General features: G+C 43.8%; 1 protein-coding gene across 9 annotated transcripts in view; it reads right to left on the bottom strand.

The window, feature by feature from the left end:
- Positions 1 to 569: 569 nt before the first annotated feature.
- The window catches only part of LOC144496004 (immunoglobulin lambda-1 light chain-like), an 82,118-nt gene continuing 64,072 nt past the window's right edge, over positions 570 to 18,615 (bottom strand). For 3 of the 9 annotated variants that reach the window (XM_078216951.1, XM_078216948.1, XM_078216945.1), the window contains exons 3-6: positions 9,782 to 9,831; positions 6,093 to 6,401; positions 4,934 to 5,008; positions 570 to 955 (exon numbers count right to left, since the gene is read on the bottom strand). In XM_078216951.1, the coding sequence (XP_078073077.1) occupies positions 822 to 955; positions 4,934 to 5,008; positions 6,093 to 6,401; positions 9,782 to 9,831 (568 nt within the window). In that variant the 3' untranslated portion in view covers positions 570 to 821. Of the gene's footprint in view, positions 956 to 4,933; positions 5,009 to 6,092; positions 6,402 to 9,781; positions 9,841 to 10,086; positions 10,128 to 18,615 lie in introns of all 9 variants that reach the window. The other 6 variants (XM_078216952.1, XM_078216949.1, XM_078216946.1 and 3 more) reach the window with 4 other exon arrangements.

Below are 18,615 nucleotides of genomic sequence, written 5' to 3'. Positions count from 1 at the left end.
AAGTGAAGTATTTTCTTTAATCTATAAAACCACCATCACAAGAAAAACTCCCCCAAAATAGCAAACATTATATTGATGATTTTTACAGAATTGTTGATGCGAATTAAATAACTTATGTAATAGAGTTATTCCGCGACTAAATGCGGAATAAATGTTGAAGTTTTAATTGCGACAAATGTGACGGAAAATGTGGTCCTTTATTCACAGGGCCAGCAGCACTGAACCGAAGCGATGTTACAGCCGCAATAGAGAGCGGTAAATCTCCTTCCGCAAAGACATGAGTGAACTGAGTTTGTACAATAATCCCCAAGCTGTATCAAGGCCACTTTTACTGATTTATTTGCCAATTGTTGTTTCAAACTAGATTTTCCTGAATTATTAATCCAGGTTTCGGTCGGTAATATGAGGCTACACCACAGTATCCAAATCAGATACATCTTCTGTGTGTTATAATAATATTCCATTTTAGCTAATTTGAATTGAGTCCTCACAGGAGTGAAGTAAAGCTATTTAGGGACTTGTCTTTGACATTAATCCGCGGTCACTAAGCAAAGCAAAACAAAATGAAATGAGTTTGAAAGATGTTTTATTATTTTCAATTTTGCAGAATTCTAATGTAAAATTACAAGAGAATGTAACAATTTATCTGTAGCAAATTATTCACAAAATGCGGCATTGGAATGGACAGTAACAAATCCACTTAAAAATCAACTAAGGTCCTTCTACAAAATTAGTCTGCGTAAACAGACAAGCGGAGCAAACATTTGCACAAAATACTGATCTTTTAATCGAAATCTTAAACAGAGGTCGATTGATGTCAGTTAAAGTGGCTTCTTCAAGTCACGGAACCCAACCTTGTGAAAAATGAAGGAGATAATCCCGCAATAGAGCACACTCTTCGCCAGCAGCAGTGTGTATGTAAAGGTCGCAACCTGCAGCGAATTCAATGGCGGTCCTAACAGAATTGAAGAAAGGAAAAACATGTCAATTTCTAGTTCATTAATGTGAGTCATCACTTGTAAATAATGGGAGATGTGCTGCTTGGGAAAAGTAAAATGCAAAGCATGAACCTGGAAGAGTTCCTGTAGTAGCTATGGTAACAATCCACTGTTTGTAATTATTTAGCAGCAGATTGTCAGTAAGACCATAGTTAAAATGGACTAACAGTTAATTCCCAGGTATTAAGCATTTCATTGTTTTAAATCCTGGCGACTAACTACTTCCGGTGGCTTTACAATTCTTTTCCAATTTTTTCTAGTTGCTTCAAGTCAGGGAATAAGATCGGATGAAAGCAATACGATAAAAACTACGGGGTTGTATAGCAGCTAATTTTCACTCGTAAAAAGAAAGATCGGTTTTATTGGGAGGCAGCCCAAATATTAACACCAGCCCAAACATTAACACCAGCCCAAACATTAACACCAGCCCAAACATTAACTTCCCTTCCATTCAATTATATCCTTCCAGAAAAGAAGACCGGTGCTTTGCTGGTTAATAAACCCACATTGCTATATTTAGTGATTTGGACATCTGTACTCTAGGTCACTATATTCCTCTACCCCTCTTACACAAATCTTTCACAAGGATTATGTGATCTTCTTATTCTCCTTACTAAAATGTACTGCCTCACAATTATCTAAATGAACGTTGATTTTCCAAACACATGCTCATTCTGCACGTTTCTCAATGTCTTCCTGTAATTTATCACAATTATTTTATGTATTAACCAAACAACACCTTCACTCTACCCAGCCCCCACCCCCATCAATTTGTTATTGGAAAATGTTGAAATTGCTGTTCCAATAGCTGAGCACAAATCATTAATATAAATACTGAACAGCAATAACCCTAGAACAACCCTTGCTGAACATTTTCCACCATTTTGCCAATTTATGTAACTGCCTTTAACCTCCTATTCATTGCTTCCCTTCCTCTTTGTAGTTAGTTGGCTATCCACTCACCTACTTAGTCCTGATTCCAGGTGTTGGTGAATCTACTCTGCAATGCCTCTCTGAAAATCTTTTGAAAATCCAGCCACTTTATTGCCCTTTTCTCAGCATTCAACTACTTTCTCAAATAATTCAATAACGTTTTTACTCACAACCTTCCTTTTAGAAATCGGGATATTTTCCATTCACAATGTTTGAATATGCATTTGAAGTGCTGTAACTAACAGAGCTATGATCCAAGAACCGGGAAGTGGAATAATGTTGCGACAAATACAATGGACTGTACATTTTCTATGTTTTCACATTTTCATTATTTTCCTATCACAAACATTAAACTTATTGGTCTATAGTCCCAAGACATGTTCAAGCTCCCTTTTTTAGTTATCATAGAATCATAGTATTATTGTATTAGCCATGAGGTGAGATTGAGTAAACTAGGGTTGTTCACCCTGGAAAGACGGAGGTTGAGGGGCGACCTAATAGAAGTTTATAAAATTATGAGGGGCATAGATAGGGTGAACAGTTGGAAGCTTTTTCCCAGGTCAGAAATGACAAACACAAGGGGTCACAAGTTCAAGGTAAGGGGGGCAAGGTTCAATACAGATATGCAGGGGACGTATTTTACACAGAGGGTGGTGAGGGCTTGGAATGCACTGCCAAGCAAGGTGGTTGAGGCAGACATGCTAGGATCATTTAAGACTTAGCTAGATAGCCACATGAACACACTGGGAATAGAGGGATACAAACAGATGGTCTAGTTAGGAACACATGATCGGTGCAGGCTTGGAGGGCCGAAGGGCCTGTTCCTGTGCTGTATTGTTCTTTGTTCATAGAATCCCCACAGTGCAGAAGGAGGCCATTCGGCCCATCGAGTCTGCACTTACCGCAATCCCGCCCAGACCATATTCCTGCAACCCCACATATTTACCCTACTAATCCCCTGACACTAGGGTCAATTTAGCATAGCCAATCAACCTAACCCGCACATCTTTGGAGTGTGGGAGGAACACGCAGACATGGGGAGAACGTACAATCTCCACATAGACAATGATCTGAGGCCAGAATTGAACCTGGGTTCCTGGCGCTGTGAGGCAGCAGTGCTAATGATTGGGCCATCGTGTCACCCTAATATAGAATCTACTTGCCTTGTTTCTCTATTCCCTTTGTTAATGATTGTTTCAAATGTGTGCAATAGTGCCTTTGCTAACTCTGCCTTATTTATAACAAAATACCTGAATGCAATCCAGCCAGATAAGGGATCTTATACAACAACAACTTGCATGTTTATATTCCTTTTAATGTACTAAACTGTCCCAAGGCACTTCACCTTATCACAACTCTTAAAAAAACAAAATCTGACACCGAATCCCATGAAGTAGCGTTAGGAGATGACCAAAAGCTTTGAAAAATGAATAGGTTTTAGAGGAGCAGAGGGACATAATGAGGTAGAGAGATTTCAGCAGGGAATTTCAGAGTTTGTTCTTTTTTTAATTCATTCACAGGATGTGGGTTTCACTGGGTAGGCCAGCATTTATTGCCCATCCCTAATTGCCCTTGAGAAAGTGGTGGTGAGCTGCCTTCTTGAACAGCTGCAGTCCATGTGGTGTGCTCCCATAGTGCTGTTAAGGAGGGAGTACCAGGATTTTGACCCAGCCACAGTGAAGGAATGGTGACATATTTGTAAGTCAGAATAGTAAGTTATTTGGAGGAGCACTTCCAGGTGGTGGTGTTCCCAGGTATCTTCTGCCCTTGTCCTTCTAGATGGTAACGGGTTGTGGGTTTGAAAGTTCTGGCAGTATCTTGTAGATGGTACACACTGCTACCACTGTTAGTCAGTGGTGGAGGGAGTGAATGTTTATGGAAGGGGTAGCAATCAAGTGGGCCTGCTATGTCCTAGATAGTGTCAAACTTCTTTAACTTTGTTGGAGCTGCACTCATCCAGACAAGTGGAGAGTATTCCATTACAGTCGTGACTTGTGTTGTATAGATGGTGGACAGGCTTTAAACTTTCTCTCTAAGTTTGATTAGCTTAGCAATTATCTTCCCTTTTCTATTTGAGTTTTTAAAAATCTCTTCTTTCAATGTCATGTCCACTGTGGTTAGTCTCCCTGGTAAATACGGAGATAAAGTCAAATTCAATATTTCCTCAATTCTGGTGTATGTGACTTTCTATGAGTTTTTCCCTGAGTGCTCCTGTCCCTTTCCTGATCATTTGCTTTATTATTTATGTGACTGCAGAAATCCTCACTATTTATTTTACTATCCATGTTAATTTATTTGTTGTTATCTATTTCCGATTTTTATTGTATTTTATTTTGTCATCCTCTCCTTCTTTGCATTCTTAGTGAATACATTTTCTTTAGTTTTAATTTTACTCTTTTATTCTCTATAGCTGATATTATCGACTTCTGATGTTTGTTTTTTGGTTGGATATATTTCTCCTGGTTAAGGTAGTTCAGTTTCTCGTTCACACTGTTCTCCAACGTTCTCCACCTGCTCTTCTATCTGTCAGCATTTTTCCAGTTTTTCTGAGCTCGATTCTCATCCCCATAAAATCGGCTTTTTCAATGGATCTCTTTTCTCATTTGGTTTATTTTTCCTAAATGAATCTAGCTAAGCAAGAACCAGTTTGAGTGGACTGGAGTTGGCATGAGAGGGAATCTGGCTAAGGACGAGGGCCGTCATTCTGCAGCTCTTCAAGCCGCGTCGCTGCTGCCAGCGAGAACGGAAAATTTGGCGCTCAGCCAAACCTCTGTTCACTGCAGCGGGGCCGGAGAATCCTAACTGCGGGAGAGGTGGTTTCCTTTCCTGCCGGCGTTTTGGACCAGTTGAGGTTCCCTAACAATGGCACTTTTCCTGCACATTCTTCTGACGTTGGCCAGGGCTCACCAGATTCATTCTCTGATGTAATTGCTTTAACATTTGAACCCTGCCCCAGTCCGTCAGACCAGTTGTGTAAACGCAGGAACATATTGAGAAATTACCTTCATCTTTGCTCTCCGTTACTTCCGAAACTTGGGGCGGACAGGTGGAAGCTACAGGATCGGATTTAGTCGTAGCTATAGACAAGGAAAGAACAACAGATTAGAAATAATCGCAAAATTGAGTGATGTAGAGGCAGCTGAGAGCGTGAGAGGACGAACCAAAGAGTTTGCCCATTTACAGAATGGCTTTTGGTGAAAGTTGTGTGCGGAGCTCGGCATCTCAGACAGGGAGTTTAAATATTAAAACGGTAGTTTTCTGCAGTTAAACTATTGACTGTAACGCGTTCTCTTAATAAATGTTTTAATTCTCACTCCCTGGCCTTCGCCCTGTACCGCGTGTTTTGAATTTAACAGTGATTACCTTGCCTCACTTTACCAGACGCACTGTGTATATTTAATGTATAAACCCTTTTTCTGAGAGATATTCGGGCGCATTTCCTCTTTCGGGGTGGTAAAGAATGGTTTCGGGTTTGCGCCGTTCGGAGCGGATCCCCGAGGAACTAGTGGGAACTCCAACATTGACGATTTCCCGCTCCAGCGAAAGTTTATCTTTTTTAAAATTCTACAACTGATAGTTATTAATCTCAAATTTGCGATGATCTCTCAGGTGACACTAGATTTGAGCACGGGTCGGGTGTAGTATTTGAATAAAAGCTACATTTACAATTTAAATACTCAGATGAATGAACGTTTTTACATCTGAATTGTCCCAAACACGTCCTAGTTACAACAAATGTGTCTATTAACTGGCGCCAGAGACAAAGTCCCGGGGCAACAATTGGAACAATCGCGCGAAATTGGATTCGGTACAATTGGATTTCTCCAGTTTCCGATTATTCGACAACTGATTGAGGAAGAGGGTCTTAGAGACAGAAGCATGAAAACGGGCCGAATGAACTTTAACTGTTTGAACCTCCTACATAACCATTAGTTATATTAAAACGTTATCATTAAATGTCCTTTTGAGCGCGGCTGCTTTTCAATACAAATCCTGTTTAAAAAAAAAATTAGAAATTTTTGAACGGGTCAAAGCCAAAAAAAGTCAAAATCAAAGTTAATTAAAATAAAATGAGGAATTCCTCAGTCCTCATGTTGATGTTTTGTTTTGATGGGAAGATACTCTAGCCTGATAGGAGACAGTGGGTTGTTCACAGCCTACCTGCTTTGTTAATAATTTTCTCGAGTGGCTTCCTTTCGTGTTGTGCACCACACGAAATATCCTTTTCGTCCCATTCTTGCGCCGTGATTTCCAGGTGACTGATCACCGAGTAATTCCCGTCCTTCTGTTCCTTCACTGAATCCGTGGTTACCTTGTCCGAGCTGACGATCTTATCCCCGATTTTCCACTCAACCCTAATGACCTCGGGGTAGAAGTCAGTTAGGAGACAAGCCATCAGAGCCTTGCCCGATTCCAGCTCCTGGGCATTCGGTGGGAAAAGGCGGATTGTTGCTCCCTGAACAGCTCTGTCTGGTTAGTTAAAAAAAATTGGAATTTATGTAAACATCTCCGCCAAGGACTGATTTAAACACAATTGGCCACAGAATATTTATCCGATTTCCGTGTTTTCCCACGAGAGGTTTATTTGGAGATTGTTGGAATTTCTGGTTTGTTCCTTGTTAAAGTTCAAATGGGAGCCAGGAATGGAGAAAGAGGGAAGACGGGAGAGAAAGAAAGGATGGGAGGGGAGAGGGAAGGATATGAAAAGTAGGGGATCAAAATGAGAGGTGAAAGGAGAGATGAGAAGAGGGGATGGGAGAGGAGGGGAAGGTAGGAGAGAGAGCAGGGAGAACATGGAGATGAGTGAAGAGGAAGCGAAGAGACGGTGAAATAAGAGGAGAGGGTGGAAGAGGAGAGGGAAAGGGGTTCTGATGGGGTAAGTGAGCGCTTGGCCGCTGATGCGATTAGTTTACACAGAATTGAGTTCAGACAGCGGATTTGAGGCACTTTGATGATGCGGAGAGACTGGAGAAGTTGGGATTCTTCTCCTTCGAGCAGAGGCGATTAAGGAGAAATGTAATAACATCAGGGAAATAGAGTAAATAAGAAAACGTGTATAATAAACAGGGAGGAGAGTAGTAACAGACTCCAGGGAGACAGGCAGTGAGTGGTGAAACGGATAGACATCATTTACACAGTGAAGTGCGGAGTGATTGATTTTTGTAGGACGAATGAGAAGGGCGGCACGGTAGCACAGTGGTTAGCACTGCTGCCACACAGCTCCAGGGACCTGGGTTCGATTCCCGGCTTGGGTCACTGTCTGTGTGGAGTTTGCACATTCTCCTCGTGTCTGCGTGGGTTTCCTTTGGGTTTTCCGGTTTCCTCCCACAGTCCAAAGATGTGCGGGTTAGGTTGATTGGCCGTGCTAAAATTGCCCCTTAGTGTCCTGCGATGCGTAGGTTAGAGGAATTAGCGGGTAGATGTGGGGTTAGGGCCTGGGTGGGATTGTGGTTGGTGCAGACTCGATGGGCCAAATGGCCTCTTTCTGCACTGTAGGGATTCTATGAAATGGTAAATTTTAAATGACGAATTATGTGTCGAGTCAATAAGGGGAAATAATTTCTGGAGGCAGAAGGACTGATGCCGGGATACAGAGTTGAAGTGATTAATAAAAGAACCAGGAGGATTTTTTGCGCTTTAGGGATTCTATGGTTCTTTGGACACAAGTGTGTAAAAGGAGTTCGGCAGCAGGTTCTTGCGAAGTGCAGTGCGCTGCCTGAATGATGATAGAAGCTGATTTAAAAAGTGATTGGATGTTAATCTGAGCAGGAGAAATTTGCAACGCTATAATGAATGAGCAGTACATGGGGCTAATTGGGTAGCTTTCAAATAGACAGCACAGAGTCGATGGGTCGAATGGCTTCATCCTCTATTGCATCATTTTAAAATTCTCCCTAACTTTTACACTTGCGCTTCCCTGGCTAAATTCTTTCTAAACCATCATAAATACAAAGTAGACAGTTTTTTATTAGGAGCTGGAAACCGCTGAAGCCAGATTATCATTTAATTAAAGCAAAAATGATCACTGAATAATCAGTAACTATAATAAATGTATTAACTATAATAATCCAATGATCCCTGATTAACCAGTAAGTATAAATGCTTCCTTTACAAAATCATCTACGCGCTCAAATATTGGAACGGAACCTGAATTTAATCTCAGTATTTCCTTATTTTGATCAGAGTGCAATTCAGGCCCGCCCGGGTTCCGATCCCGCTTCTCTGGGGCTACCTGAGCGGGAACAAGATCTCCCCGCCGGCCTGCCGCATCCCGGGCTAGCTCTCACTTCATTCCCACAGCTTTGACTTTCTGAATGCTTCAGTCAGTGACCTAAACATTCAGGCAAATTCTGAGCGGCTTGGCCCTTTGCTCTTGCTCCCAATCCTGTTCCAGAATACGATCTGTAGGGTGTGGAGAATTTCAATTCACTGCTCCCATATTCATTTAAATCTGATTGGAGTATTGTTCACAATCCCAACTATTTTTGTGTGAACTCTAAACTAATTTCCTTATTAATCTTCAGGATTCACTAAACACTCCCGTTTTCTGCTTGCCATTCTATGATTCTATGATTTCTATGATTCTTAAAGTTTAATGTTTTTTTATTAGTGTCACAAGTAGGCTCACAATAACACTGCAATGATGTTACTGTGGAAAGCCCCTAATCGCCACACTCCCGTGCCTGTTCGGGTGCACGGAAAGAGAATTTAGCATGGCCAATGCAACTAACAAGCACGTCTTTCAGACTGTGGGAGGAAACCGGAGCACCCGGAGGAAACCCACGCAGACACGGGGAGAACGTACAGACAGTGACCCAACCGGGAATCGAACCGGATTCCTGGCGCTGTGAGGCAGCGGTGCTAACCCATTGTGCGCCCCCCCCCCCCAAACCCTAACGAATTAAAGCAACGAGTCGCTCTGAACCTTGTTAAAATGCTGCCTCTCATTCTACATTGGAGCAGGATATGAATTCCCCTCACGAAGCGACAACCAACCTCGTACCAACGCCGAGGTTTCCAAAGCCCGCAGGGGACACTGAAGGCGGCCCGATGTCAACCTCACCTGTTTGGTACCAGCGCTGAACTGAAAACCTATTTTCAGGACAGTTCAAAATCTGCACTGCCTCTGTGAACTAACACTTTCTATAAACTCTCACCATCTCTATTAGTATTGCTCCATCTGTGAATTAGAACTCTTTCTACTAATTATTGTTGCATTTTATCTGACTGGATTTTAACTGTTTCCCTCAGTAAACATTACAGGTTTCTGAATTAGAAAATCGGGAATTCTTGTAAACAGGATTGGAGTGCCAGAATGGACTATCCCGGTACTTGTAGATCCCCTGACCCGCGGGATGTCTCGCAGAGACCTCGTTGTTAACCATTGTGGTTTTATACATCTCCCGGTGTGACAGGCTGGGCTGTTTTAATCCTGGCAGCGCGAGATACCTGAGATCATCTTCTCAACACCCCTGAATCCGTAAAGAAACTGGAGTCAATAACTCCACTGCTCCAATGCACAGCCACCGTTCTGTCCCAGCCTCTATTCTACCTCCATAACTCACCTGTGACGATCAGTTTAGTCCCAGTCCCAAAGAGCTTTCTTCCAGACCACAGCGACACAACCCTGTACAAAAACCCCGCCACTAGCCTGTCCTAGATCTGATTAATAGAAGCTCTGAGCAGGAATAAGGGCTTTGGTGCAGACTCCCTGATTCTATAAACTCTCAGTGAATCACCAAACTCGGAGTAAATATTGGACGGACTGCCTGCGACCCTGATGATATTTCTGTAAAAGATCTCGCCCAGCCCTTTTGTTAGACACAGTGAAACACATTCGCCAGACGAACCTGAAACAATGAGGCGAGTCCCAGAGCCGAATATCTTTCTCCAGCTGCTACTGGTCACACTGTGTTACATTACTTTACAAGAACCATCCTGGGCACCAACCGAATCTCCAGCGTCTCCCCAAAGGGACTGAACCTGCAGCCACTTTGTAGAAACTATCGGGTCCGCTCCTTGAGAAACACAGAGCGGAATTCTCAGATACACAGAGTGTTCCAGTCCATGCTAACTACCATCACTACCACCCGGTTACTCAGCACCGCGAGTTTAACTATTGTAATTTACAACCTTCCTCACACCGAAGCCTCACCTGTAACAAAAAGTTTCGTCCCAGTGCCGAAGATTTTCTCCCTGGTCGCACAGTGCTCCGGCTCCTTACAAGAATCCAGCACCTCTTCCGTCACCACCTTTAACCCGCGGTTAACATGAACAACGCTGCCTTTTCTAGCAAATAATTTCATCCCACAGCCAATCACCTTCTCCGCCTCAACCGATCCGACTTCAGCGACAATTAATCCGGATTGACACAAAACTGGACTCACTGTGACCCGGGCGCGACCGGAAATTCCCGCCCGGAACCCGCGCCCGCTCCGATTCGGTGACGGGCGAGGTGGTAGAATTCAGGTGCCGGACTCAGATCTTCCTGAAGGTATTCTGACCCCTCGTCTGACACGAAAGCGCTTAAATATCAGTTAAGGCAACCCGGAAACAAGCATAAGAATTTGACTGATTTCCAATCAATCAATGAACAAAAAACAACTTCATGATTTCATCGAGCTATCTCTTTACTGTGTTATTGTTTCACAAACCTGGACGATATCCAGGCTTGGGCTGACAAGTGGCATGTAACATTCATGCCACACAAATGCCTGGCAATGGCCATCACCAACCAGAGAGGATCTAACCATTACCCCTTAGTAAGAAGTCTCACAACACCAGATTAAAGCCCAACAGGTTTGTTTGGTAGCACAAGCTTTCGGCGTGCTACCTCTTCATCGGGTGAGGTATGAGACTGAGGTGTGAGACTTCTTACTGTGCCTACCCTGGTCCAACGCCGGCATCTCCACATCATCACCCCTTGACAGTCAATGGCATTACCATTGCTGAATCCCCACCATCAACATTCTGGAAGTTACCTTTGACGAGAAGCTCAACTGGACTAGCCATATAAATACTATGGCTAAAAGAGCAGGTCAAAGGCTAGGAAAACTGTGGCCAGTAACTCACCTCCTGACCGCCCCCCCCCCCCCCGCCAACCCCCCCCCCCCCCCCCCGCCCCCCTCACTCCAAAGCCTGTCCACCATCTGCAAGGCACAAGTTAGGAGTGCCTGGATGGGTGCAGCTCCAACAACACTCAAGAAGCTCAACACCATCCAAGGCAAAGCAGCCCCATTTGATCGCTACCCCTTCCACAAACATTCAATCCTTCCACCACCGATGAACAGTGGCAGCAATTTGTACCATCTACAAGTTGCACTGCAACAACTCACCAAGGTTCCTAATGCAGCACATTCCAAACCCAAGGCCACTACCATCCAGAAGGGCTAGAGCAGCAGATACCTGGGAACACCAGCACCTGGAGGTTGTTCTCCAAGTCACTCACTATCTTGACTTGGAAATATCTCGCTGTTCCTTCACTATGACTGGTCAAAATCCTGGAACAACCTCCTAAGAGCATTGTGGGTGTGCCTACACCAAACTGGATTGCACCGGATTCAAGATGGCAGCTCACCACCCCCTTCTCAAGGGTAATTAGGGATGGGCAATAAATGGTGGGCTAACCAGTGACACCCACATCCCATGAAATTTTACATATCAAACTGCTGAGGGTTTGTAAATTTCCAGTCTTACTCTTCCACCAAATCCAATACTGCACTGCCTGACGCCTGGTATAATTAATGTTGTGAGGTGTTGTTTACAGATCAGCATGTCTTAAATAAGTCTCCAAGTCTTCTGTAGGTTAACCGTAAGTTTTTATTAACTATTAGAACTATTAACTGCTAGAGGTATAGGGTAAAGGGCAGAGCTAGTGGCTGTCTCCGTGTTCAGGGTTATAAATATCTCTGTTCAACACCACACTAATTCTGATCTGGGTCATGTGCAGCACTGTGTGTGCAGTACTGTACTCAGTCCTACATTAACCCTTTTTGTGTCAGACCCTTGTACTACACTGCCTCCTCACATCTTTATCCAATGTATTTGGAGATTCATTAGTTTTGGGGACGGCAGGACTTACTCAGTTAATGGTAGGGCGTTGGGGAGAGTTACAGAACAAAGAGATCTAGGGGTACAGGTTCATAGCTCCTTGAAAGTGGAGTCACAGGTGGACAGAGTGGTGAAGAAGGCATTCGGCATGCTTGGTTTCATCGGTCAGAACATTGAATATAGGAGTTCGGACGCCTTGCTGAAGTTGTACAAGACATTGGTAAGGCCACGCTTGGAATACTGTGTACAGTTCTGGTCACCCTATTATAGAAAGGATATTATTAAACTAACCTACGGTTATAGGTAGGCCTAGAAGGTAGGGATATGTTCGGCACAACTTGTGGGGCCTGTTTGTGCTGTAGTTTTTCTATGTTTCTATGTTTCTTTCTATGTTTCTACTCTCTGGTTCCCCTTCAGTTAATTAATCTTTTCTTTCGTTCCCACCCCCCCTGCCAAACGAGCTGGGACCTGGGTTCAAATCCTGCCATGGCAGGTGGTAGAATTAATTCAATAACAAAAATATTTGGAATTAAGAAGCTACTGATGATCATGAAATCATTGTCAATTGTCGGAAAGACCCACCTGGTTCACTGATGCCCTTTAAGGAAGGAATAGAAACCTAGAAACATAGAACAGTACAGCACAGAACAGGCCCTTCGGCCTACAATGTTGTGCCGAGCTTTATCTGGAACCAAGATCAAGCTATCCCACTCCCTATCATCTTGGTGTGCTCCATGTGCCTATCCAATAACCGCTTTAATGTTCCTAAAGTGTTTGACTCCACTATCACTGCAGTCCATTCCACATCCCAACCACTCTCTGAGTAAAGAACCTACCTCAGACATCCTTCCTATATCTCCCACCATGAACCCTATAGTTATGCCCCCTTGTAATAGCTCCATCCACCCGAGGAAATAGTCTTTGAACGTTCACTCTATCTATCCCCTTCATCATTTTACAAACCTCTGTTAAGTCTCCCCTCAACCTCCTCCGCTCCAGAGAGAACAGCCCTAGCTCCCTCAACCTTTCCTCATAAGACCTACCCTCCAAACCAGGCAGCATCCTGGTAAATCTCCTCTGCACGCTTTCCAGCGCTTCCACATCCTTTTTATAGTGAGGTGACTAGAACTGCACAGAATATTCCAAATGTGGTCTCACCAAGGTCCTGTACAGTTGCAGCATAACTCCACGGCTCTTAAACTCCAACCCCCTGTTAATAAAAGCTGACACACTATAGGCCTTCTTCACAGCTCTATCCACTTGAGTGGCAACCTTTAGAGATCTGTGGATATGGACCCCAAGAAATCTGTCATCCTTATCTGGTCTGGCATACATGTGACTCCAAAGCCACAGCAATGTGGTTGACTCTCAATTGCCCTCTGAACGAGGGCAACTATGGATGGGCAATAAATGCTGGCCAATCAGCGACGCCCATGTCCCACAAATGAATTTTAAAAAACTTCATGTCTTGCATTATTATCATGCATTCATTTACATTGCTGTTACTACATTCTCACTATTTCTACATTCTCACTATTTCTATATTCTCACTATTTCTACATTCTCACTATTTCTATATTCTCACTATTTCTATGTTCACACTTTTTCTACATTATCAGTACTCCATCAGGTCATTGAATTTAGAGATTCAGGTGGTCTGGAGCCCTTCCACAGCTCGTTCAGTTCTGTCGGAGGAGTGCTAGACTCTTTTGTTGCTGTTCGTCCTGTTGGTCTGGAGGGTGAGCTGGTATGAGCTTTCATTCTGTTTTTCCATTTCTTCATGATGAATCACGTTAGGTTCTGCCTTTGCAGTGATTGGTGATTGCTGCTATTCTAACTCAATCTTGCACGACATTGTCTCCTTGTTGCTTCTTTTTGCTTTATTTCTCATCATATGGATTGCCTTGATGTCCACTGTGGTTGAGGAAAAGTGTTCCTGTGGTGAGAAGGTAGTGTGATGTTTCGCTCACTTCTGCTTTTCATTGTCAGCCATGGACAGGTGCCAGCAGGTTCCAGCATCTGTTATAGCTTTGGCAATGCTAGCTGGCAGATGCAGCATATTTACAGTGTCCAATCTTGTTGCATGGGAAGTACTGGGCTGCATTTGCAGGATTGTTATGTCACCTGTGAGGGTGCTTCACTCCATATCGCTATTATGCTCACTCTTCAAGTCTGTCCCATTATTGCTTTCCCTGACCTAGGCTGTCCCTGTGTCTTTTTGCTTAACCAGCTGGACTGAGGGTTGGCCTCTGCACCATGTTCAATTCTTCCCCGCTCATGGAGCTCTGAATGTCTAACTATTTGAATGGGCTTTTCCAGAGTTGGATTTTCCTTTCCCTACAGACGTGCATAATCTGTTACCCCCACCCCTATTCCGTCCCTGATGAGTTGAAGTTTAAATCTCCATATTCACAATCTTCTGCTATCCAATAGAAATCACAGATGAATGAATCACTGGTTCTCCTGGCAGTTGGACTCTCGTATTGGAATTAGTTATTTGGAGTAATTTATTACTTCTGAGATTAAAATAAATGTTGAATGATGTTAGTACCTCTTTAAAATTTATGGATGATTCATTAATTCCTTGTCTTACAATGACATCATCTACAATGGAATCTGCTGAGTAATGTGTTCATCTGCTCTTTTTCAGACTTTTTATTTAAACTTGAAGCAATGCTGTATTTTAAGAATCTTTTCCTCCAAAGTCCCCAATTTTCTTATGGGTCTGGGCCTTGATTAATCCAAATTGACTTGGAAGTGTGGAATTCTGATCCATATTAAAATATTTCAAAAGTTTATGTTCAACTTTAAGAGCTTTCTGAATTTCAAGAGGGAGGTGAAATTCACTCAGAGAGAGTTTGGCCAGTTTTGGTGGGTTCTGCACAATGGTGATTAAATTATACAATGGCTGCCTGGATCAGCAGCTTGTACACTTCTTTTGTTCAGTAGTTTATTCTTCAATCTGTCAAATTGGAGTTTCTACTTGATTTTTACTGCACTGGTCAGTCTCAACATTCCAGATATATTTAATTCTTTCTTTGGACAAGCTTGGATGCATCAATTCAAAGATTGGGTTTTAGTGATGGGTTTCTTTCAAACTGCACATTTGACACTGAATTACTTAAAGGAGTTCACATGATTTGCTGCAACCTGGATTTTTCAAAGATTTAGCTCACCCTTGCAAGTTCTGTCGGCACTACATTCTGAAGCTGGCCTCCCAAAGAGTTTCAATGGAAGCCTCTGCTACAGGAAAGAATTTTAAATCACTGCCTTTCACTTCCAAATTTGTTTTGGAGCTTTGCCTGGTGATATTCCTTCTGTATCTCTGCTTTTTTCATAGCTTCTCTTCATATTACCGCGGTGCAGAGGGTAGACAACTTAGAGGGGTCATGTACTGAGTCGCTGTGGGTGGAACTCAGAAACAGGAAGGGTGCAGTCACTATGCTGGGGGTGTACTACAGACCACCCAACAGCCCACGGGAAGTGGAGGAAAGGATATGTCAGGAGATTCTGGATAGGTGCAGAAAAAATAGGGTTGTTGTAGTGGGGGACTTTAATTTCCCTGGCACAGACTGGAAAGTGCTTAGAGCTGGGGGTCCGGACGGGGAGGAATTTGTAAAATGCGTACTGGAAGGTTCTTTGGAACAGTATGTAGATAGCCCGACTAGAGAGGGGGATATACTGGACCTAGTTCTGGGAAATGAGCCCGGTCAGGTCGTCAAAGTTTCGGTAGGGGAACATGTGGCAAATAGTGACCACAACTCTGTTAACTTTAGGATAGTAATGGACAAGGATGAGTGCTGTCCTACAGGCAGGGTGCTAAATTGGGGGAAGGCTAACTATAGCCGGATTAGGCAGGAATTGGTGGATGTTGATTGGGAGAGGATGTTCGAGGGTACGTCCGCATCTGGCATGTGGGAGTCTTTTAAGGAACTATTGATAAGGCTGCAGGATAGGCATGTACCTGTAAAAAGGAAAGATAGGAAAGGTAGGATTCGAGAGCCGTGGATAACCAGGGAAATTGAGGATCTGATTAAAATGAAAAGGGAGGCATACCTTAAGTCCAGGCAACAGAAAACAGATGGAGCTCTGGAGGAATACAGAGAGAGTAGGAAAGAACTCAAATGGGGAGTTAGAAGGGCAAAAAGAGGTCACGAGATGTTCTTGGCAGGCAGGATTAAGGAGAATCCTAAGGCATGCTATTCATACGTTAGGAACAAAAGAGTTGTCAGGGAGAAAATCGGACCTCTCAGGGACAAAGGAGGGGAATTATGCTTAGAACCCAAGGGAATAGGGGAGATCCTAAATGAATACTTTGCATCGGTATTCACGAAGGAGAGGGGCGTGTTAACCGGGAGTGTCTCGGAGGGAGGTGTTGACCCGTTAGAGAAAATCTCCATTACAAGAGAGGAAGTGTTAGGTTTTTTAGGGAACATTAAAACTGACAAAGCCCCAGGGCCTGATGGCATCTATCCTCGACTGCTCAGGGAGATGAGAGATGAAATCGCTGGGCCTCTGACGGAAATCTTTGTCGCTTCTTTGGACACAGGTGAGGTCCCTGAGGATTGGAGGATAGCGAATGTGGTCCCATTGTTTAAGAAGGGTAGCAGGGATAACCCAGGAAATTATAGGTCGGTGAGCTTGACGTCCGTGGTAGGGAAGTTGTTGGAGAGGATTCTTAGAGACAGGATGTATGTGCATTTAGAACGAAACAATCTCATTAGTGACAGACAGCACGGTTTTGTAAGAGGGAGGTTGTGCCTTACAAATTTGGTGGAGTTTTTCGAGGAAGTGACAAAAACGGTCGATGAAGGAAGGGCCGTGGATGTCGTCTATATGGATTTCAGTAAGGCATTTGACAAAGTCCCACATGGCAGGTTGGTTAAGAAGGTTAAGGCTCATGGGATACAAGGAGAAGTGGCTAGATGGGTGGAGAACTGGCTTGGCCATAGGAGACAGAGGGTAGTGGTCGAAGGGTCTTTTTCCGGCTGGAGGTCTGTGACCAGTGGTGTTCCGCAGGGCTCTGTACTGGGACCTCTGCTATTTGTGATATATATAAATGATTTGGAAGAAGGTGTAACTGGTGTAATCAGCAAGTTTGCGGATGACACGAAGATGGCTGGACTTGCGGATAGTGAAGAGCATTGTCGGGCAATACAGCAGGATATAGATAGGCTGGAAAATTGGGCGGAGAGGTGGCAGATGGAGTTTAATCCGGATAAATGCGAAGTGATGCATTTTGGAAGAAATAATGTAGGGAGAAGTTATACAATAAATGGCAGAGTCATCAGGAGTATAGAAACACAGAGGGACCTAGGTGTGCAAGTCCACAAATCCTTGAAGGTGGCAACACAGGTGGAGAAGGTGGTGAAGAAGGCATATGGTATGCTTGCCTTTATAGGACGGAGTATAGAGTATAAAAGCTGGAGTCTGATGATGCAGCTGTATAGAACACTGGTTAGGCCACATTTGGAGTACTGCGTCCAGTGGAGGCGTTAGAGAGAGTGCAGAGAAGGTTTACCAGGATGTTGCCTGGTATGGAGGGTCTTAGCTATGAGGAGGAATTGGGTAAACTGGGGTTGTTCTCCTTGGAAAGACCGAGAATGAGGGGAGATCTAATAGAGGTGTATAAGATTATGAAGGGGATAGATAGGGTGAACAGTGGGAAGCTTTTTCCCAGGTCGGAGGTGACGATCACGAGGGGTCACGGGCTCAAGGTGAGAGGGGCGAAGTATAACTCAGATATCAGAGGGATGTTTTTTACACAGAGGCTGGTGGGGGCCTGGAATGCGCTGCCAAGTAGGGTGGTGGAGGCAGGCACGCTGACATCGTTTAAGACTTACCTGGATAGTCACATGAGCAGCCTGGGAATGGAGGGATACAAACGATTGGTCCAGTTGGACCAAGGAGCGGCACAGGCTTGGAGGGCCGAAGGGCCTGTTTCCTGTGCTGTACTGTTCTTTGTTCTTTGTTCTTTATATACTGCACCTTGTGTGAATAGGTGCTTCTTATTAAAACATGGAGTGAATCAAATAGGTGAAGACTGACACCTTTGATGTTGGGGATCAGATGATTCATTCACTCAGCAATTCTGGGAGAAGATGGTTGCAAATGCTTTGCTGGTTCCGCTACAATTGAGGATGGGAAGGTTCATGGAGCCGTCTCCTATGAGTTGCAAAGGCTTCAACCTTGCCTTTTATACTCACATGCTGCACTCTTCCTATAATTGCTTAGTTATCTTTACTGATCATGACTGGATATGGCAGAACTGCAGAGTTTTGATGTGTTCTGGTGATGTGGAATCTTTCAGCGTTGTCCAGAGCATGCTTCTTCCACTGTTTACCATACATGCTGTCTTGTGTTGTAGCGTCGCTAGATTGTGTAAGTTTTAGGGCAAATCCTCCATGATTAAAAAAACCCAGGGATAAGGAAAATGGCCGACTGGCTGTCAGGAACCTTTACAGCCACATGAATATGCAAGAGGCTGGGAATAACGAGAAGGTCGAGACAGGGATAATCTAATCAACAGGAAACAAAGGAGAAACCATGACCAGCAGACAAGGAGTAAATAGCCCAGCAGCAAGACAATGAGAACAGAGATCATTCATTCCACAGACAACATCAAGACTCAGCT

Source organism: Mustelus asterias, chromosome 7 (assembly GCF_964213995.1).
Source record: "Mustelus asterias chromosome 7, sMusAst1.hap1.1, whole genome shotgun sequence".
NCBI lineage: Eukaryota > Metazoa > Chordata > Chondrichthyes > Carcharhiniformes > Triakidae > Mustelus > Mustelus asterias.
This window is presented reverse-complemented; position numbering and strand designations above follow the sequence as displayed.